This window comes from Macaca mulatta, chromosome 8 (assembly GCF_049350105.2).
Source record: "Macaca mulatta isolate MMU2019108-1 chromosome 8, T2T-MMU8v2.0, whole genome shotgun sequence".
NCBI lineage: Eukaryota > Metazoa > Chordata > Mammalia > Primates > Cercopithecidae > Macaca > Macaca mulatta.
The window spans coordinates 20,212,851-20,235,929 of record NC_133413.1 but is presented as its reverse complement, the minus strand read 5'-3'; the positions used below and the strand labels follow the sequence as shown (position 1 = coordinate 20,235,929).

The window sequence follows — 23,079 nt, the reverse complement described above, 5'->3', positions numbered from 1 at the left end:
GAATATGTAGGTCACTGTAGGCAGTATGGCATTTTAATAACGTTTAATCTTTGAATCCCTGAACATGGAATGTCTTTTCATTTATATGTGTCTTCTTTAATTTCTTTCAGCAGTGTTTTATAGTTTTCAGTGTATATGTCTTTTGCCTTCTTGATCAAGTTTGTTCTTAAGTATTTTTCTACTACTTTTTGATGCTGTTGTAAATGGTATTATTTATTTCCTTTTCAGATTGTTCGTTGTTAGTGTATAGAAATGGAACTGATGGTTAATTTTGTATCCTGCAACTTTGCTGAATTTGTTTATTCTAATAGGCTTTTGGGGAATCTTTAGGTTTTCTACATATAAGATCATTTGAAACTGTTTCTCATTTGAGGGTTTTTTTTTTATCGTGAAAGGATATTGAATATCATCGCTTTCCTGCATCTATTGAGATGTTCGTGTAATTTTTATCCTTTGATCTGTTAATATGTTTTATCACTTTGACTGATTTTCATAGTTGAACCACCTTTACATCCCAAGGACACATCTCACTTGGTCATTGTATATGATCTTTTTAATGTACTGTTGAATTCAGTTTGCCATCATTTTGAGTTTTTGCGTTTATGCCCATAATGGATATTGGCAAGTAGTTTTCTCATAGTACTGTTTTCTGGTTTTGATATCAGGGTCATGCTGGCCTTGTGAAATGAGTTTGGAAGGGTTCCCTTCTCTTCAATTTTTTGGAAGAGTTTGAGAATGATTGGCATTAGTCATTTAACTGTTAGGTAGAATTCACTGGTGAAGCCATCTGGTCCTAAACTTTCCTTTGTTGGAAAGGTTTTCATCACAGATTCAATGCACTTATTATTATAGATCCTTTCAGATTTTCTAGCTCTCCATACTTCAGTCTTGGTAGATTATAGGTTTCTAGTAATTTACCCCTTTCTTCTAGGTTTCCCAATTTGTTGGTGTATAATTGTTCATAATAGTTTCTTAGAATCCTTTTAGTTTATGTGGCATCAATTGCAATTCCTCCTGTTTCATTTCTGATTTTTTTATTTGAGTATTCTCTATTTTTTTCTTAATCTAGCTAAAGGATTGTCAATTTTGTTCATCTTTTGAAAAGAAATTTTTAGTTTTTTTTTATTACTTCATTTATTTCTGCTCTAACCTTTAATTAGATTTTCATTTCTCTATTTCATTTATTTCTGCTCTAATCTTTATTGTGTCTTTCTTGTGCTAACTTTGCATTACTTTGTTCTTTATCTGGTGTGAAAATAGGTTGTTTATTTAAATCTTCCTTCTTTTCTAATGTGTTTCTTGCCATAAACTTGCCTATTGGTACTGCTTTTGTTTCCTTCCATAAGTTTTGGCATATTGTGTGTCCATTATTGTTGGTCTCAAATTATTGTCCAATTTCCTTTTTGATTTTTTTTTGACCCATTGATTGTTCAGGACCATGTTGCTTAATTTCCACATATTTGTGAAGTCTCCATTTTCCTTCTGCTGTTAATTTCTACTTCGCTTTCTTTGTGATTGGAAAATATGTTTGCCATTATTTCAGTCTTCTTAAATTTGGTAAGATTTGTTTTGTAACTTTGAATTTTATCCGTCCCAGATTATGTTCCATGTGCACTTCAGAAGAATATATATTCTCGTGCTGTTCAGTGGAATGTTCTGTATATGTCTGCTAGGATATTTGGTCCACTGTGTTTTTGAAGTTCTCTGTTTCTTTATTGATCTTCTGCCTAGAAGTTCTGTACATTTAGAGAGTGGAGTGAGGAAATATCCTACTATTGTTAATTTCTACCTTCAGTCCTGTCAATGTTTACTCTATATATTTGCGTGCCGTGATGATGGCTGCATGTGTATTAATAATTGTTATGTCTTTGTGATGAAGTGACTCATCATTATATGTCATTCTTTCTCTCTTGACAGTTTTTTACTTATTTTGTATAATATAAGTATGACTACCTCTCTGCTCTTTTTATTACCAATTGCATGTAATATTTTTTCCATTGTTTGACATTCAGGTGTGTGTGTCTTTAAATCTAAAGTGAGTCTTTTGTAGACAGCATATACTTAGGCGTGTGTGTGTGTCTCTCTCTCTCTCTCCCTCCCTCTCTGTCTCTGTCTCTCAATACATTCAGCCACACTCCCAGCTTTGATTGGGAGTTTAATCCATTTATATTTAGAGTAATTATCAATACAGAAAGACTTACTCTTGCTATTTTGCTATTTATTTTCTTTTCTATCTTGTCACTTTTTTACTTTACTCTTACGAGTATTCCTTTCTGTTTCACTGATTTTTTTTTTTTGTAATAACCTTTATTTCTTTCTCATTTTCTTTTGTGTGTCTTTTAGGCGTTTCTTTGTTTGTTTGCTTACCATGAGGTTTAGATAAAACAGTTAAAATGATCTATTTTAAGCTAATAATGATTTCAGGTCATATGTCAAAACTATACTTTTACTCCCTCACAAATTATATCCTTTTGTATTGTGTTCCCACTAATGTATATTTATAGGTAAAGTATTTTAATACTTTTTGAAAAATTTCTATACCAGAGTTAAAAGTCATTTACACACCACTATTACAATATTAAAGTATTGTGTATTTTTCCTACATATGGTCAGCACTCCATATCAGTGATTGCTGCGTTTGAATTCAACCAACCTGAGATTGAAATATTCAGAAAAAAAAGTTCCACAAAGTTTCAAAAAACAAAACTTGAATTTTCCACATGCTGAGTACTATGTTGAATCTATGCCAATGTAGTGATATGTAGGCCTTTTATTAGGTATCATGAGTAATCTAGAGATGATTTAAAGTGTACAGAAGGATATACATAGGATATATGCAAATACTGTGTCATGTTATGTAAGCAACTTGAGCATCCGTGGATTTTGGTATCTATCAGGGATCCTAGGACAAATCTCCCATGGATACCAAGTCCTGTCTTTGTTTACTTTTGCCATTGAGCTTTATACTTTCATGTTTCTGTTCAGCATTCTTTCATTTCAACTTGAAGAACTCCCTTTAGACTTTCTTCTAAGGCAAGTCCAGCAGTAATGAACTCTCAACTTTTGTTTACCTGAGAAAATATTATCTTTCATTTTTAAAGGGTAGTTTTGCTGGATGTAACATGCTTGTGTGGCAAGTGTTTGTGTGTGTGTGTGTGTGTTTTGTTTTTTGTTTTGTTTTTGTTTTTGTTTTTGTTTTTTTGAGCACCTTGAACATATCATCACAGTCACTTCTGGCCCTGGATCATTTATGCTGAGAAATCCACAGACAAATCACTTTTCTTTTGCTACTTTCAAGGTCTTTTCTTTTTCTTTGACTTTTTATAATTTTGTCCTTGGTCCCAGTTTAATTTATTTCCATTAATCCTGGTTGTCATTAGGCTTCTCGAATCTAGATGTCTGTTTCCTTCCTCAGATTTGAAAAGTGTTCTGTAAAGAAGCTTTGTGACTTCTTTGTTCTTTCTGCTGTTTCTTGGATTTCCATAATGTGTTGGTCTGCATAATGGTGTGTACCATTAATGCCTAAAGCTCTCTTAACTCTTTTTCATTCTTATTTATCTTTGTTCTCTGAGTGGATAATTTCAAATGGCCTGTCTTCAAGTTTGCTCATTCTTTCTTCTTTGTTTTCTGCTCTTGAGCCTCTCATCTGAATTTTTCAGTTGAGTTATTGTATTCTTCAGCTTGAAAATGTCTGTTTAGTTCCCTTAAATATTTTCTCTTTGTTGGTATTCTCATTTTGTTTATTCATCTTTTTTTTTAGCTTGTTGAGCATCTTTACACCGGTTATGCAGGTAATTCGTACACCTTTGTTTCTTTAGGGTCGATTTCTGGAAATTCATTTTGTTCCATTGAACCACGTTTTCCTGTTTCTTCCTGTCTCTTGTAGCTGTATTGGGATCTGCACATTTGAAGAATCAGCCACCTCTTCCAGTATAGAGACTGGCTTGCTAGAGCAGAAGCCCCTCACCAGTCATCTTTGCTAGAGATTTTAGAGAACTCTGAATCCTTTTTCAGGAGCCCATAATCCTTGCACCCTCTGATGTCTGTCTTCAATACTGCAAGTTATCTGGTTTTAGAGCCGGAAGCTAGCCAGCCGTCCCCTGTTCTAAGCAGCCACCAAGCCCTCAGTGTATGCCATCAGTGCCCTGAATCAGGAGAGTCAGATACCACTCCCTCAGACAGCCCTCCAAAAAGCCAGAATGCTGGATGCATACTCTGCTGCACTCTCTCTCTCCCAAGGGAGAAGTCTCCAGTTGTGTGCACCTCCCAATTACGCTAAGCTGTGCCAGCCACAGCAAGCCACCTGTCTCTCTACTCTGTTCTAAGTGTCCTTCAGGCATCCAAACTATGCTAGTTCTGTTAGGGCTCTGAGTGAGGTGAGACAAATTATTCCCTTGGGACTAAGAAGAGCTGGAATGAGGGCCACACAGTCTACCTTTCTTCAGCCTTCCCAAAGTAGAAGCTTCAGGCTGATCACCTTTTCTCCCAATTGCATCAAGCTGTGCTGACTACAGCGAGCCACCCACCACTTTGCTTTGTTCTTAGCAGTGCCCAGGTATCCACACTATTCCAATTCCATCAGTGTTCCAAGTGAACCAAGGTAAAGCCATTATCCAGGCAGCCCTCTGAAAAGCCAGAATATCAAAGACCTCTTTACTTTCCCCTGTGAGAGATGTCAGGGGCCAGGGCGTTCTCTTCTGGTGCTGAGGCATGCCAGCTTCAGGGAGGCACTGATATGGGTAACATGAAATCACTCTTGTGACCTGTTTCAGTGTGGGTTTCTTGGCTTTGTGCTCTTCTAGGGTACTACAACCTCTTAACTGGATTTTGGCATTCTCTTAGTAGGTATTTTGGTCCATAAATCATTGATTACTCAATATTTTTATGGGGGGATGAGAGCTGGGACTTCCCGTTCTGCTCTTGCTAACATCACTCCCAGGAAAAGACTGTTTAAATCTATGTGGAATCAGAATATAACACAGTTTTGGCATCTTATTCTTTTCACTCTCTATATTATAAACAGTTTCTTATTAAAAGGTTTTTAGAAACATTTTTGCTTTTCATCAATCTGGTATTTGGTGACTGTGAAATGATATATAATTATGGTTTTGTTTCTTCTGTCCTTAGATCATTTATAAACATACTCATTTTTAAATGCTTGTAGTATTTTTTGTTAAATAGATTTCTCATAATTTAGCCTTTTCCCCACTTTCAGACATACTTTTTTTTAGTTTTACATTCATAAATAACACTACACACACACACACACACACGTGCACATATCTCTTTATTTTCTTAAGATTCCTAGGGGTGTCATGGGGCACATGGTAGGAACTGTTTACAGTTCTGAAAACATTTTTCTAAATTACCTCTAGAAAGATTATACCTAATTTCATTCCTTACAGAAGTTTGTGACAACATGTCTGTTTTCAGTATATTATTGACATACAGATATTCAGAGGAAAGGATCTGAAAGGATTCATTTTGAACTTTTTGTTTTTGTGTTTGTCCACAAACACGTCCTTCCACGCTTTCCACACTACTGTAGTTGCCTTTCCACACCTGTGTTTCTCTGGAAAAGAGGCCTCCCCTTTGATTTACCATCCACAGTACTGAATCAGATGGTGATGCCTCATAGTATGCACACTTGCACCGCTGAGATGATCAGCTGCTTTGGAATGAAAATTGGGAAGGAATACATTTGATTTACTGTTATTTTAAATGTTTCAAAATATTATAATAATGCCATACATAAGATTGAAAGAATTACTCTTTTTTAAAACTAGCCTTCCTTAGTCTACCCATATCTTTATTTAAAGGACTTTAACTATACTTCAACTATACTATATCTTTTTTGCTTTTGTTTGTTGTTGCTGTTGTTGTTTTGTTTGCTTGTTTGTTTTTGTTCTTTACAAAAGTTTATTCTTAAATGTTCAACAGGTTCCAACACAGCACTTCATTTTAGCTGTAGGTGGCAAAAGATATTATGGCAGGGAATACAGATGCTTAAGAATGGAAGGCAAGGGTCACCATCACCTCAGACACAAAGAACAACTTTTGGCCAGATTTCTTAAATCAACGTTTTGAGCAGGGGACCCTTGCCCACAGCCTTTGCTTTCAGCTCCTCGAATGTCTTTGTCTTTTCTTTTTTTGTTTCTGCTTGGAAGCCTTTTCCTCCTCATTCATCTCCTTGGCTCATTTTAGGACTGCTTCTTGCCACTTTCATGACTGGATCTGGTGCCTCCCACCCCTTCTCCAGACCCTGCCACTGGAAACCCGTATCTTTCATTAACATTTTGCATATTACCAGAGCAACTTTGTAAACAACACTTTTATAATTATTTCTGGGTTTTTTTGTTTTAATCTGAACTGTTTTCAAGTGTCCAGATTAGGAAGGACCATATCTAACACAAATCCTTTTGTCATCTTCCTTTTGGAATACATCAGGTAAGGAATATTGGAGCATGGAATGCTTTACCTTGGACCATGATCTCTTTGTGGGAAAATAGCCTTTGTAGAAAGAGGTATGGAGTTAGTTGAAACCTAAAGATCACAAAGTAAATGATTTGCCGCATCCTTCTAAAATTCTCACATTACTTTGAGGGTCATGACAAGGGAGAAATGGAGGCAATTGTTGATACTTGGAGATTATCCATGCTCTTAGGTGGCTGGATATCTTGTATTGTCTTTATTTTCCTATGGAGTCGGCACAGCTTCTAGTTTGTAAGTCAGCTACTCTTCCCTCTGCCAGATCAGCATGTGTGTGCATGCTGGGCCCACACTGGTCCTTTTAGCTGCCCTTGTCTCTGCAAGGAAGAACCCTTTGAAATTAAATTTCACATATCACAGCTGTTTCCCCAGCACAAATTCCATTCTCTTGGCTCACTTCTTTATTTTGTCTAAAATCTCTGGAAGGGGCATAGCTGTCTTTGGCAAAACCATTTCTCTGAATACCTAGCCACCGGATTTCCACCCACTCCGTCTCAGGGTGGGCCTGGGAAAAGAAAACTATTCTCACATTCAACATTTGAGAGGAGTGACGCAAAGGAAGATGCTGTTTCGAAGTTACCAGCTCTTTCTACATCACTGTCCTCTTCCTCAGATCAATGTATTGGGAGTTTGAGTCATCAAGATAGAGAATGGGTTAGTATTGACAAGGGAACAACTTTGTAAACTTTGAAGCTTCAGCATCAGCTTGGATTAGAGCTCCAAGAAGGATGCTTCTCTAGATTTGTGATAGCTCTGGAGTGTGGCAAATGTGCGTGTGGAGAAAGTTGGGTGAAATTGCTTTTCTAAAGAGAAAAGCCTGGCACTAAGGAAATTATACATTTATGAAGAGTGAAAAGTAGAATCATGGGCTATTGTTCAGGTTGCTATTTCAGTTAAATCATAAGAATGCTAGCATAGCTGTACTGTCTACTTATGATGAGAATAAGCCTGCAAAAGGGTGGCCATGTTTGATAACCAGTCTCCACTCTCTTCTTATTGTTGTTAATGCTCTTTTTTAAAAAATCAGAACTAATATCTATTCCTAGAAACTTTGCACAGATCCTAGAGACTAATTCATCAATCAATGGAAACTTCAACTTCACAGTTTTGGGTCTTGTATAGCTATATCTACCTGGTTGTGTAGTTTCTACCTGATTCTATATTTTCTTCCTAATTTTTGAAACAAAATTAAAAAGGTAGGTAGACTGTACAAGAAGGAAGACCTTATGGGCATCAACATCTGGAAATGCCACTCCCTGTTAGGTTAATAGAGTACTGCCCACTGTTGAGGAGAACTTTGCATCAGAGCGTCCTTTGGAGTATTGAGCCATCCACCTACCTCAAGCAAGAGTTTGAGGTAGTTAAACTTCTTCCCCTTGCCCAGATTGTAGCATGTGTTAAGGGCTAATCCTGGTGATGTGTGCATCCTGCAGTGGGTTACTAATGTCACATTGCTAATTAATCTTTCCCCCTAGTTGGAAGCCTAACCTACCAGCACGTGATAGCAGATGCTACACGAAAAGTAAATTGTATGATTGCAAGCTGGTTTGGGGTTTATACAGTTTGGGTTTTATATCCTGCCAAAGCCATTTATCACATCAGGTGCTGTGCAAAATTCTAGGCTTCCGAAGATGACTAAGATACAATCCCTGGCTACGTAGAGCTCACAAAACAGGAGGAAACAGATAAACTGAGCATTCAGTAAGCAATGAGATGAATTAATAGAGGTGTGGAAGCATCTTCCTGAAGAAGGCCACCTAAGCATACTTACAAAGGTCAGAGGATGCATCCCTGAGGAGTTAACATGACTTGAACTGACGCCTGAAGGATGAGCAGGAGTTTGCCAGGCACGCAGGCGAGAAAAAGCATTTTAGCCAGAGAAGGGTGAAAATAGCAGATTTGAGAGAATGTGGCATATTCAAAGAATGGCAAACTACTTTTTACATTTGCATTATAGGCTAGAGGGGGAGTAGCAAGCAGTAGAAAGATGATGAAAAATTACGTTTCAAATGATGAAGATATCATGAAAATTAAAGAGGTGGTATCATAGTGTCTTAAACTTTCCCTTTTACAAAAGAAGCTGTTTTCTTCCCTCAAGGAATTTCAAGCTCTTTGAGTCAGAGGTCACTGCCCCTCCCACCTATACTCAGGTACTCAAAGGACTTAGATGGCATAGTGTCCCCCATGCTAAGCAGCCCTCCTCACAGAACCTGTGTGGGGCATGTGCCCTACGAGTGCCACATTGTTCTCCCCTGTGTGCTCTTAGGATGCCAGTATTTACACTCCTAGGATTCTGGTATAGCAGAAATGTCTCTCCTTCTTCTTCTTCCCTTCTTCAGCCAGTCCCCCACTATTTGGGTGAGGGGAGAGGGGAAAAAGCCCTGGCCCGAAGTTCGTGTAATTCAGTTTGACAAAGGCTCACTCATTTAGCCTCTTACGTAAAACAGGGGCTTTGCCAGAGATGGCGATGCACAGATCCCAGGATCCAGCTTCTGTCCTTAAGGGCCTCACTAGCACACTCAGGTTCTACATCCATTCTCTCTTTCTCCACACTTTTCTACTCCATATACATTTCTCAGCATCAAGGATTCCTGACCGAGGGCTTCCAGTTAACTTCCTTCCTGAGTGTCCTCCATTTTCCCTCTGCGGCTGCCAGTGTCTTGGCCTTCGGGATAAATGAGGGGTAGCATTGCCTGAGACAGAAGGTAACAGGGCCTCTGCTTCCCTGTTTAAATGAATCAAATTGGTCTTCGAAAGAAATCATAACGGCTGGCAATTCCAACCATTCCATAAGTCCATAATGGCTGGCTTTAATGACCACTTTCCCTTGACTGTAAACACATATATACCACACACATACACAAACCACCCCCTCAGCCACTGGAATAACATTCTCTTTAGGGCCTCATTTCATTATCAGTTGCTCATCAGTTACTTTAAGGCTTTCACCAAGACTTCTCAACTATATAATAGCGTATAATGATTTTTACCCATATAGAGCAATTCAAGAATAATTCAATTCGCATTTCCTCATTACAAGTAGAGAGTAATAGTAAAGGCTTTCCCCGTCCAAAACACAAATAAACAAAAAAAGTCACAATAGTCATCAGAAGGAAAACTAGGCACAGCTGAAATTACACAGGAGCGAGTGCCAAGTCCTCATGGTCTCCATTCGCTCAACCTCTTTCCTCTTTCACTACTCCCATCCCATCCAAAGTGGCTCTTCAGTACTCTTCCAAAAGAACAGTCACACGTTGAAGACTATGAAGAGTCATACTCCAGGAAGTAGACATGCCTTGTCAAACTCCAAGTCTGTCACTTAACTAATTGCTGATTTGGAGCAGTTAATTATCCTCTCTAAGCCTCAACTCATTTATCTATAAAATGAGGGGAAATGATGTTGCATAGTTGATATAAAGAAATGATTAAATACATGAAAACACCTGTTGCTCAGTAGGTTAATAGTAAATATTGGTTCCCTTCCTGATGACTCTTATAAGAAATGAGAGTATTTTTTCTTTTAGTCCTTTCCTGATTCTTATTCATCTCATAAGGAATAAAGTGTCTGGTGTGACTGGGCACAGTGGCTCACACCTGTCATCCCAGCACTTTGGAGGCTGAGGTGGGTAGACTGATTGAGCCCAAGAGTTCAACATCAGCCTGGGCAACACGGCAAAACCCCATCTCTACAAAAAATACAAATATTAGCCAGACATGGTGGTGCTTGCCTGTGGTCCCAGCTACTTAGGACGCTGAAGCAGGAGGATTGATTGAGCCCGGGAGGCAGAGGTTGCAGTAAGTCAAGACTGGGTCATTGCACTCCAGCCTGGGTGACAGAGTGAGACCTTGTCTCAAAAATAAAATAAAAATAAAGTGACTGGCTTTATTCCGACCTTATTTTCCTACCTTTTCACACTCTTCCTACAACAGTTTGTGTATGAAATGATTAAGAGTTAGGCCTTCTCAACCATCAAAAAAAGGGCCTGTAGTTTCCCTGATACCTTTAATGAAAAATAAGTAATTTCTTCTACCTTTGTTTCCCCTTCAGATCGGAGACAAATGCCTCTATAAATCCTCCTAGCAATAGTGCTAGGCAAGGCAGAGGGCTTTGTGTTCTGGAGCTAGAGATGCGGCATAAACACTGGTCAAAAATACCCTCTCCCCCCTATTTCTCATTCCTTTACACATTAATTATATATATGACATGACTTCTGCATACTTGGCTTCTAGTTGGAGGAATTTTACCAAAGATCAGGCACATGCCTCCTCTCCCTCTCCCTCCCACCACCTTAACCCTGGAGATTTTGATACTCCCTTTATGAAAAAATAAGCCATAGACTCTGTATACCCATTCCATATGGCAAAAATATGAAACAAATAAACACAAGGAGCCCCCCCCCACCTTGTTGAAGAGACATTTAAGAGCCGTATTCCTGTATTAAAGAAAGCCCACATAGCCCTGCAGATCATTTCTGTATATTTCATATCTAAAAGAATAACCACTCCAAGATCAGAGCATTATACATCACAAATGTAGGAAATGGCTTGGCAGATTGCCTGAGCCAGCTTGCTTCATTGGCCATTTAACCAGAAATAAGACTGGTTTGTTAGTGTAATAGTTTGTAGGTTACTTCTTGCATCTGAGCTTCACAACCTTATTGGAGGATACTGTTCCCATTTTTTAAATTAAAAGCCTGGCATTCTAAAGTTCATTAACCTACTCGGTATTGTAAGGATGGTGCTAGCCAAGCTAGTATTTTTTCCGTTAGTCTCTTCTTGAGTAAATATGAACGCTTTAGTGTGAGACCCTTGCAATTACTGGAAGTTTAAAATGCTGTTGTGGGGGCCGGGTGTGGTGGCTCAAGCCTGTAATCCCAGCACTTTGGGAGGCCGAGGCAGGCGGATCACGAGGTCAGGGGATCGAGACCATCCTGGCTAACACGATGAAACCCCGTCTCTACTAAAAAAATACAAGAAACTAGCCGGGCGAAGTGGCAGGCGCCTGTAGTCCCAGCTATTCGGGAGGCTGAGGCAGGAGAATGGCGTGAACCCGGGAGGCGGAGCTTGCAGTGAGCTGAGATCCGGCCACTGCACTCCAGCCTGGGCGACAGACCAAGACTCTGTCTCAAAAAAAAAAAAAAAAAAAAAAAATGCTGTTGTGAGGAGAGGTCTCTGTTACGGCTTCGCCCAGATTCAACTAACTTGGCCACTGCACAGCAACTGTGCATTAACCTTCCCTTCAGCTTCTGACCTGAGTAAAGACTGATGGGTTTGTCCTCACTCTGGTTGCACTTCCCTGACTCCAGCCACTCTTTCACTGCAATATGAGACTTTCCACTCTTTCACTGGAATATGTCTTGTATCTTCTATTATTTGAATAGGTAAACTTTGAGATTTTCTAACATAGACCTTTCTCAGGTGTGTTGTTCCCAGAAAGCATGAAATATGTGGAAGTGTTGGCATCCTGTTTTATATCTCTCAGATTGACACTTAAAATGTGGCTCAAGTGTCCAATATCGGCTGAACTTTGGCTAGTAAACTACCTTTCTGATACAGAGGGCAATAAATTTACGTAGGAAGCAAGTCAATCATGAGTGCATATATAAGATCAGGACTTTGCCCGCTTTTTAGAATGTTACACACTGGAGATGTGATTGTGAGCAAGGTGCAGTGCTCAAAGGAGCTCTCTTTATTCTGAAGAAATTAACAAATAAAAGGCCAATTCAGTGCAATTTGAGAAATGCTGCGAAGAGAGGAGGGTGCCATGGAAACACATCTGGAAGGGCACTTAACATGAGCAAGAGAGGGGAAGATGGTGAAAGAGTTCATGAAGAAAGCACTGTTTAACCCCACACTTAAAAACACAAATAGATGTTAGTCATATAAGGGAACTCAGAGATAAACCTGTATGGATACTTAGATGTGATATAGCGTGTATGGGGAATTACAGGTTCAGTGGTGTTTGGGGTGGAAGAGCCTAGAAAACCATGTTAAAGAGTTGAGACTTTATCTTAGAGCAGTTGGAGCTATCACATATTTTAAATGGGGAGTGACATGATTATTTTACTTGATTTTTTTTGAAACTAGGTCTCTGTTACCCAAGCTGGAGTGCAATGGCAGGGTCTCGGCTCACTGCAGCCTTGACCCCACCCAGGATCAAGCAGTCCTCCAACTTCAGCCCCCTGAGTAGCTGGGACCACAGGTGTGCACCACCACACCTGGCTAATTTTTCTATTATTTATAGAGATGGGGTCTCACTTTGTTACCCAGGCTGGTCTTGAATTCCTCAACTTAAGCGATCCTCCTGCCTTGGCCTCCCAAAGTGCAGGGATTATAGGCATGAGCCACCACACACAGCATCCATATTTATATTTTAAAAAGATCAGTCTGGGCTAGATGCGGTGGCTTATGCATGTAATCCCAGCATTTTGGGAGGCCGAGGCAGGTGGATCGTGAGGTCAGGAGTTCGAGACTAGCCTGACCAACATGGTGAAACTCCATCTCTACTAAAAATACAATTAGTCAGGTGCGGTGGCATGTGCCTGTAGTCCTAGCTTCTCAGGAGGCTGAGGCAGGAGAATTCCTTGAACCTGGGAGGCGGAGGTTACAGTGAGCCGAGATCTCGCCACTGCACTCCAGCCTGGGTGACAGAGCAAAACTCTGTCTCAAAAAAAAAAAAAAAAAAAAAAAAAAAGATCAGTCTGGCTGCAGGATGGAGAATGACTTAGAAACAGGTTCTATCAAAGACGTAGAGACCAGATTAACTTGAACGAGAGCAGGGGTAAGATGGAGGGAGAAACATAGTTCTACTTGGAGAGTTTAGTTTGAGGTGTTGAATTCAGGGTATGTGAAATAATAAATGGATGTGTCCAGTAAGCAATTATGCATACTCTGATCTGGAGCCAATCAAGGGGCCAGAAATGCAGATCTGAACAGTCATTAACAGTGAATTGATAATTTAAGTCATGCAAGTAGATGATGTCACTCCAAGAGTGAGGAGAAGATAGAGGACAGAGCCAATGGACCAGATGCTCGTATGTGCCCTTGGAAGAAGAGACAGCGGAGGAGCCTGTGTGATAAGTCAGAGAGAAAACGGGTACCACAGACGTTAAGAAATGTTTGAAATGTGCCCTGTCATGAAAAGGTAAGATAGGGAATTGGAGAGTGCCATGTGAATTCAGCAAGTAGGATGTTGTCGATAAAGCAGTTTCAGTGTGGTGGTGAGTATGGAAGGCCAATTGGAGAGTTGAGGATGCAGAGGCAGAGAGGACACAGACAACTGCTCTCGAGAAGCTCGCCCAGAAGTTTCCAGTTTGATCCACTCCACTCCTCTTTTTCTCATATTCCCCTTCCTGTGACTTTTGAAAGTAACAAGTCCCCAGCGTCTGTCTCATTTCCACTGAATCTCTTTTCTTTCCTGATATTGCTTTAACTCCAAAGTAAAATAAGTCCTTGTCTTTGTTCCTTTCCCCCAGACAGTTTCTTACATTATCCAGAACTCTTGTTTTGCTTCTCCGGGTTACACACAGTCTGCCTTATCACCATTTGCCTCATTTTCTTTTCTGGCCCCTTACTTAATGTTACTTACTCACATTTGCCTTTCACTTTCAAGCAAAGAGTAAATCCACAGAGCATAATGATAGTAATGTCAGATCCCTTTACAAAATGTCATGTTGGGAGCTATGTGAGAAATAAACATAGCATCTAGTCCCTGAAAACACTTGTCCTGACAGTGTGGAGGAGAAGACCAGTATTATGCAGTGAATGGCTAGTGGACTCTTAAAATCAGCTCATGAAAAAGCACCAGTTAACATGATGCAAACCAAGTGTATAGGTGAGGGTTGGAGAAAACACTGGGTAAAGGGAATAAACTTGGGTGAATAATTCTTTCTAGTTTCTGTAACTCTCTGAGATAGAGCTCGTGATATACAACACCAGTATAGGGGATGATTTAAATATTTGCACATTTCAAAACTGTTCCAGAGTCCAGGTATCAGTCATGATCTGGCATAATAGAACATTTATGGTACAGTGTTTTTGTCTGTTCTATAGCTAAGTAAGAACACACTCCTATCTGTGTTTTCTCTATTGCTTTCAGTGCCCCTGAGCCCAAGAGTACCTAAAACAATGTATGCCCTATTGGTAGTTAATTATTACTATAGGAATGTAAAGTGCTCATGGAAGAAAGGACAAATATTATTTTAATGTAATACTCATAGTTCATATGTGCTTTAAAAATTAGAAATTGCTATGAATTGAGTGTGCGTTTTAATTGACATTAAAATCATGAAATTCCTGTTGGTTCTGATGATCCATCATTGTTGACATTTGGATAGTAACTTCATATCCACTTTGTTACTGAGTGAGTCATCTGCTAGCCAAGTGCTTTGACAAGCCTTTGCTATGACACAGCTTCAGAAGTTCTCTCTCAGTTTCTGTCATGGGCTTTGTGTCTGTCCCTGCCAGTCTCTGCTTCTCTCTTGAAAGTATTTTTGTAAGGCTTGTGATGTTATTCTTGTTCCAGTTCTGGCTGTTACAAAACTGAACTGCCCTGGAGATGATTGATGGAATGGTTCAGAGCAATGGGTGTAGGTGGCTGGTTAGTGCATGACAGTGAATTACTTAGAGTTCACCTCCTGATGATGGCAGTCTGCAGACCAGGCTCTCGAGAATCTCTCATGTTTTTTATCTTTAGAGCCTAGGAAACAACTGTTCAAACCTGAATTTCTTACCTTTACCATGTCTTTAGAAGTGAAAAATCAGTTCATTATCTAAAATGTACATTTGCTGTCACAGATTAGGAACTGTGTCCTTGGTGCAGAATCATCTTTATTCTTTGGCTTACTCAGAAGAGAGATTTTGTTCCAGCTCCCTATATGTGGTTTTTGGTTTTTGTGTTTTGTTTTGGGGAGTTGTTTGTTTGTTTGTTTGTTTTGAGACAGAATCTCGCTCTGTCGCCCAGGCTGGAGTGTAGTGGTGCAATCTGGGCTCACTGCAAGCTCCGCCTCCCGGGTTCACGCCATTCTCCTGCCTCAGCCTCCGGAGTAGCTGGGACTACAGGCGCCCGCCACCATGCCCGGCTAATTTTTTTGTATTTTTTAGTACAGACGGGGTTTCACCGTGTTAGCCAGGGTGGTCTCAATCTCCTGACCTCATGATCCGCCCGCCTCGGCCTCCCAAAGTGTTGGGATGACAGGCGTGAGCCACTGTGCCCAGCCTGTTTGTTTTTTGACACAGATTCGCACTCTTTCACCCGGGCTGGAATGCAGTGGTGTGATCACAGTTCACTGCAGCTTTGACCTCCCAGGCTCAACCAATAGATTTTTTACAAGTTTAATTGGAAAAGCAGTTTTTGCAGTGTTGGTCGCATCAGGGGAGGGCTTGGTTCAGGCAGAGAAGGAAGCCACTGAAGAGTCAAGGCCTCCCAGACTGTGATGACAGCAACGACCCCGGAGCTGATGTGCCCAAGACTCTGGCACTCAGAGCAGGCCCGTCTCTGTCCTGGTCTCCGGTTGCCCCTTCTGCTTTCTTGTGAGCTCATGGCGTTTTTATTTCCTTTTGTGAAACTGCTGGTTCTGTGCTCTTTTACATGTTGAAATAGCTATTAGGACGAAGCCGAATGATTTTTAGAAAGACACTTAATCAGACATACTTAGCATTTTTTAAAAAAGATAGTCATCAAATTATGAAAAACGTTTTTAATGCCATTTTCAAAACCATGAATTAATAGACAATTTAGGACCCAGCTTCCTTTAATTACTAACATTTTTATTTATTTCCATGTAGCTCCAAGTAACAATGTGGTCTCCCTTCCCCTTTTTATGTTCTCTCAGTGGAAATCAAGATCATTTCAACTTTGTTGAAAATTGTTTTAATTACATGTAGCTATTTTGCCTATTTAATGAGGCATGAAGTAAATAATATATTGAAAACTGGAGTCTTGAATATGCTTTTCAAATAGATAAGAATTTTAATTACAATTTGGTCATTTTCCAAATTGTAGTTTATCTTACCTGAAAGTACAGTTTTTCAGACTTGATGCCAATTTTTTTGTACATATGTAGATGATTTTTATGTTAGTGTGTTAAGATTCCACTTCACAAGAGGTTTAATTAACAAGCTTCTTAGGGAAAAAAAACTTTGTATTTCATGCTTTAAATAAATTTAAAATAAATGGCATTGTGAAATCACATTCTTGGTGCTTATTGGGACGGTGGAGTGATCCAATGAATCCTATTACATAAAACGATGTAGATTGCAGGGAACACGAAAGAGTAACATGTTTTTAGTCATCAATTTCACCCCTCATTTATTTGAGAAAATGGATAGTAATTAGATGTCGTGGAGCATTTTCTTTTCTTACAGAAAACTTCTTGATTGGATTTATCTTGCTCACTCTTTCACATTTAGTTTGCACAGCAAATAGTCCTTGTTTTGAAATGGTTTGATTACAGTAATTTATCCCTTATTTCTTCCTTCCCAATTCTACCGTTTAAACACTGTCTTCTCCTTCAGTGAAAAATAAAGATGTCAGAATGAACTTGGTAGGATAAAGTCATTTTTTTAATCCAACTGTCAACCCTAATGTTGTGTGTGTTGTGTGTGTGTGTGTGTGTGTGTGTGTGTGTGTGTGTATGTGCAGTTGGAGCTTTATTTTTCTAGTAGGAATTAAATATGCTGAAAATATTTTAAAGTTTGTATTTTGCCTTTTTAAGAAAAAAATGGTAAAATTGTATTATCAGCTAGAAAAGTGGAAGCTTCTTAGACTTAAAATTTTTCAACTTCAGTTTAGCCCTAATTAAATAGATCCTGTCTTCCACTGATGCCCCATGTAGTGTTTTCCTTCCAATGTAAGGTAATCTGGCAGTGTATATTAGAGTTTTGGAAACTGCCTTGGAATAGAGTCCTCTTTTAAAATAATTGTACAGTTCTTCCAAAGTGACAATTACTGTTAGCTTTTTCCTAGGTCTGTAATAAATGTTGCATTAAAAATTTTTTTTGCATTTTTAAGAGCAGTCTAAGAATGTCATCCTTTGAGCTTGGTTTTAAATGAAGATATCAGCAGATAATATATTCGAAGAATATTTATAGTGGCTCCAAATGAGACAGTCTAAGTCATTCAATAGTAATAGCTACCAATTGATTTTGTGTTTCGTATTCACCTATAGCAGTTTGTTAGACATTGTGATATAAATGTGGAGTTGAAACCATCCCAACGGTTACATAGAAGGGCATGCAGAACAGGGGATAGCGAAGTAATGACCAGAGAGGTAGGAGAGAAACCAGGAGAATATCATGACAAAAAGCCAAGGAAGAATTTCAGAAATCAGGGAGATGTAAAAGAATTGTAGGTTGGCACTGGATGCAACCATAGCTGGAGACCTTAAATCCGTCTTAGCTACAGTCTGCACAAGTATGTTTATTACTTTTGTCAGCAATTATCAACCCAAGTAATGATCACATAAGGGAGAATAAGGGTGGGACTTTTTAGTTTCAGACTGGATGGATAAGAAAAGTAAGGCATAACCTAGCAAAAAATCCTGAATTCTAAGATTAAAGGAAAACCTGTATGTGATTCCTAGGAGAAAAAACAAGAAAAAGAGAAAATAATCAGATTGGCATTGGACTTGTACTAAACTGGAAACTAGAAGGTGGTAGAATCTCCAGACGATAAGTTAAACAAGTGAAGAAGGCTGCAGCCTTATGTTCTATATCCAGTTCTATACCTATCAAAGAAATGAAAGATACTTGAGGATAAGAATAAAACAGTATACCACCTACCTAAAGAAAATACTTCAGAGAAGAGAAAATAGCAAAGTTATGAGAGGAGAGAGGTCAAGATGGAAAAAAGAAAGAAGCAGGTGAGCAAGGAAACACAGATGCGGTTAAATATATGAGGGGAGACTCAGAATGTATAATCTAAATTCAAAATAAGGTTTCTTGAAACAGAAAATGCATAACACGATAATTTTAGTAAGATTGCAGAACAAAACATTTTTCAAAGTCTTGTTGATGTGGGTGAGGAATAGATAAATAGAGCATTTTCTTAAAAGAAAGACTCTTTTAAATTTCCATCGTATATGACTAAGCATTTAACAGGATAAAGAAGAACATTTTAAGTAATAAGTGGCACATAGTTATAAGGAAGGTGATAGTTACAAACCTAAATGCACCAGACAACATAGCAACGAAAATATATATTAAAAAGCTATCAGAAATGCAACAAGAACTTGAAATGGAAACAGTTAATATACTTGTCTGAAGGGGATAAACTAGTAGAAAAAATGCTGTAAGGGCAGAGGAACTGAGTCAGTAAACTTGAATATAAATACACATTCATCCCTCAAAGAATAAATTTTTTGTATGCTTATGCAACATTAACAAAAATCAAACATGTGATTGGCCACAAGAAAAACCTTACCAAATTTGGGAAAAATAGATTTTCTAGACCATATTCTCTGGTCATAAACCAATAAAATTATGAATATATAATAATATATAACTAAAATTTTGCCTTAAATTTGAGAAACACATTCTTTGAGGTTGCTAAGATTAAAGAAGGGATAAAAATTAAAACTACAAACTATCTAGAAAGCATTGAAAAAATACTCTTCATTCCCAAACTCTGCTACGCAGTGTAACCCATACTCAGAGGAAAAATTGTAACCTTAAATTCTTTCTTAACCGAAGGAGAAATATGGAAAATAAAAGAACTAGGTAATCATCTTAAGAAATTCAAACAACAATAAAATATTAATTCAAAGAAAATAGGGAAGAGGAATTAAGATAAAAGCTTAAATCATGGACCTAGAATATAAAAAAAAGGTACACACAAATTTCTAGGCTAACCTTTGTGCAAACTCAGTCATTTGTGTGTTAGGGGATCAGTATGCATGGAAATGGAGGTGGCATATAAATTCCCTAAAGTGATTTTGGCCCTCATCATTTCTCCTCATTCCAGTTATTTACCTACCTCATGTTTTTGTCTGGAATCTAAGTTACACCACATGGAGAGCCAGATATGCAGGGTTCTGTTATAGCGTAATTATAAGGCTGGAGGGGTTTTGTAGTCATGCTACCTCTAGTTGAAATTCCTACTCTAATGAAAATTTCCCTGGAAGGAGATTTGTGAATATTTGGAATGCTAAATTACTGAGAAAAATCTCATTTAAAAAAACGACAAGACAGATCTTAAAACGTAACTAGATTATAGTTTTATGAATTACTGGGAATTATGTAACAGGTACATATAAATATCTTGTATTTAATTTTTTAAATTCTCCTTTATTCATCATACCGCTCTAGAAGACTGTCATTGTCAATAGCAGTTGTTAACCTCAGAGGCTTAATAAAGTAAGACTTGTTGCAATCCCAAAGTAACAGTTTTGTCATTTAATATTATAAATGTGGATAATCTTTATATTACAGCTGGTATTTACATCTTATTGTAGAGGGAAAACCTTTGCCTCACAGCATTGTCACATTAAAGATTATTTTTGACTCGGTTTGACTTGATGGCAGTAGTACATTTGAACTGCTTGTTTTGTGGAGGGGATAAATGAAAGGGAGGGCAATTATGGAGGACTATCATTGTTTTTCTGAAAATTGGTAAAAGCAGACTGATAAGAAATCAGACGATGTCTTTCTTTAGACGTTTACTGCTAATTAGAAGGTGATGTGGTGTGTGTGTTCGGGGGTACATGTGTGTGTTTTACAGAAGAAATCCAAGTTTAGCGTCATATCTTGTTTTTGATAAAATATGGGAAGGAGGAAGGGGGGCCTCAAACTCTAGAAAATATCTAACAGTTTGTAGCATATGCATTTACCTATTTTTCAATTTTATGATAACAAGCTAAGCTTTCACCTGATTATTACATTGATTTTCCTCTTTTCTTTCATCAGAAGAGCTGGAGTAATCATTTTACTTTACTATTCATTTTTCTTTTGATAGTATAAGTCTAAACAGGCCAGTCACAGTGGCTCACGTCTGTAATCCCAGCACTTTGGGAGGCCGAGGCAGGTGGATCACCTAGGTCAGGAGTTTGAGACTTGCCTGGCCAACATGGTGAAACCCCGTCTCTACTAAAAGTATAAAATTAGCTGGGCGTGGTGACACATGCCTGTAATTCCAGCTACTTGGGAGGCTGAGGCAGGAGAATCACTTAAATCTGGGAGGTGGAGGATGCAGTGAGCCGAGATCGTGCCATTGCACTCCAGCCTGGGCAACAAGAGTAAATCTCCGTCTCACCAAAAAAAAAAAAAAAAAATTAGTCTAAACAGAAAGTAACAGGTAGTATCTTTAGAGCAAAGAACACAATAGCATTGTTTTTACCCTCTGTATAATTCTGTTGACAGTTATCTGTAAGGTGTTGCTTTTATCCATTTAATCCTGAAACCAAATCACACTGTTGGTCCAAGTCTCATTTCTGTTCACTATAAAATGCGTATGATAGATATTTCTGCCTTTGGTCTTACTTAGTTATTTACCTCAATTATTATATATCAGTTTTTTTAAAATGCCTCTTGGGTAGATGTACTTTCTCATTCTCAGCAAATTTTTCAAACAACATGATGTTCTATAGCATTTATAAGGTTATTTTTAATCACCATTCGTTTCACTTTTTTCATTCACTTACTTGAATTTTCTAAAAACTTTTTTTTTAGTTTTTGCTTTTAAAAATTTAAGTTGAAATCTGATCGTGATTTTTGCCTTTATTTTCTTTGTATCCATCTGTAGGACGAATACAAGCCAGAAAAGGCCTTGTCTGAAGAGGACTTGAAAAACGCTGTGAGTGTGCACCACGCATTGGCATCCAAGGCCACGGACTATGAGAAGAAACCAAACGTGTTTAAACTTAAAACTGCCGACTGGAGGGTCTTGCTTTTTCAAACTCAGTATGTTTTGTTGGTTTTTATTTGATTTTGTGTTTTAGTTCACTTAGCACCACTTTGTACCAAGGAATAAAATCAAGTTCTGCATGGGAGATTGTTTGAGTTGGAATCAAAGTCATGAACTGCTTTCATTAGCGAAGTAACTGCCCAAGATGATTAGAATTAAAAAAAAAAAAAAAAAAATAGAAACCCAGGATTTACATGTTTGTCTGTTACATAGTAGCCCTTTGACTTTTAGTCAGCCACTTACCATCTCTAGAATTCAGTGTCCTCATCAATAAAATATGAGGGTTTTAGTAGACAAGTTCTATCACAAAATGAGTAAAATAGACCTGGATAACACCATTTCTCTAGCTCTTTCTCCTACCACATAGTTTAACCTCTGAACCTCGGCTCATCACTAGTGGAGGGGATAATGTTTATCTTACAGAGTTCTAGTGAGGAGTCCGTGAGATAAGTGTATATAATACCTCACACAGTGCTTGGCACATAGGAACTGTTCAATAAATGTAAATGTTTATTTTATGTTTTTGTTGCCCTTCTGAGCTCCAATAGTCCATAATTATACTAGAAGGAAAAGATGTCATTCTACTGTGAGCAAGGAAATGGGATGAATTGCCAGTTGTAGGAGGAAGTTGTAAGGAAACAAGTTGCCCCGGGTTTTTGAGTGTGGGAATGGGACGGTTAACATCACGCAGGGACCCATAGCTGGATGTATAATTGCAGCTATTAGGCATGAAGAAACTTTCAAATTATTCTATTCCCTGATTTCTTAAATCAAAAATACCAGATGTAATAACTAAGGAGATCGAATTACTTTGGACAGAATTGATGCAAAAAACAGTCCATTGAAATAATAATGGAGCCAGAGAGATCAGCCTAGAGAGGGTGTCGTGAGGAGCTGACATTTACCGTGGTCACAGGTTAGTTAGTGTGGTTTCTCTCAGAGTAACTGATGAAGGAAATGACTTTGGCTTTTTTTTTTTTTTTTTTGACTTTTTATTTATTGATTAGGTGTATGGTAGATAATCTGTCCTGATTCATGATCATTTCTACCATTCATTTATGAGTTTACAAATATTTATTAACTGCTGTGAATCTTGGGCTTTCTGGATATAATGATACATAAATTAAAAATATCACATCAGATGATTTTCACCTCCTCTCAGGTGGGTTTTTTAAACAGTCTTATTGAGGTATGCTTTACATACCATAAAATATCACCAGTTTTAAACGTGCATTTCAATGATTTTTTGGCGTATTTACGGAATGGCTCAGCCATCACCACAATGCAGTTTTGAAACATTTCCATCACTCCAAAGAGATCCCCATGTACATTTTGTAGTCATTTCCATTCTCACCTCCAGCCCCAGGCACCCACTAATCTACTTTCGGCCTCTATACTATTGCCTTTACTGGACAATTCATATAAACAGACTAATATATTATGTGGTCTTTTGTGTCTGGCTTCTTTTATGTAACATAAAGCTTTGAAAGTTTATCCATGTTGTAGTGTGTGTCAGTACTTTATATTGCTAAATGCTATTCGGTTGTGTGTATTTACCACATTTTGCTTATGCATTTACTGGACAATTTGGATTGTTTCCCTTTTCTGACTCTTAGGAATGATGATGCTATAAACACTAACATACAAATCTTTGCGTATCTGTATGTTTTGTTTTGAGAAGGAGTCTTGCT

General features: G+C 38.3%; 1 protein-coding gene across 7 annotated transcripts in view; it reads left to right on the top strand.

Annotated features, from left to right (window-relative positions):
• PSD3 (pleckstrin and Sec7 domain containing 3) overlaps window positions 1-23,079 on the top strand; it is a 696,970-nt gene that overhangs the window by 637,256 nt on the left and 36,635 nt on the right. For all 7 annotated transcript variants that reach the window (XM_028852422.2, XM_028852423.2, XM_077943114.1 and 4 more), the window contains one exon: window positions 21,227-21,384. In XM_028852422.2, the coding sequence (XP_028708255.2) occupies window positions 21,227-21,384 (158 nt within the window). The remainder of the gene's footprint in view (window positions 1-21,226; window positions 21,385-23,079) is intronic.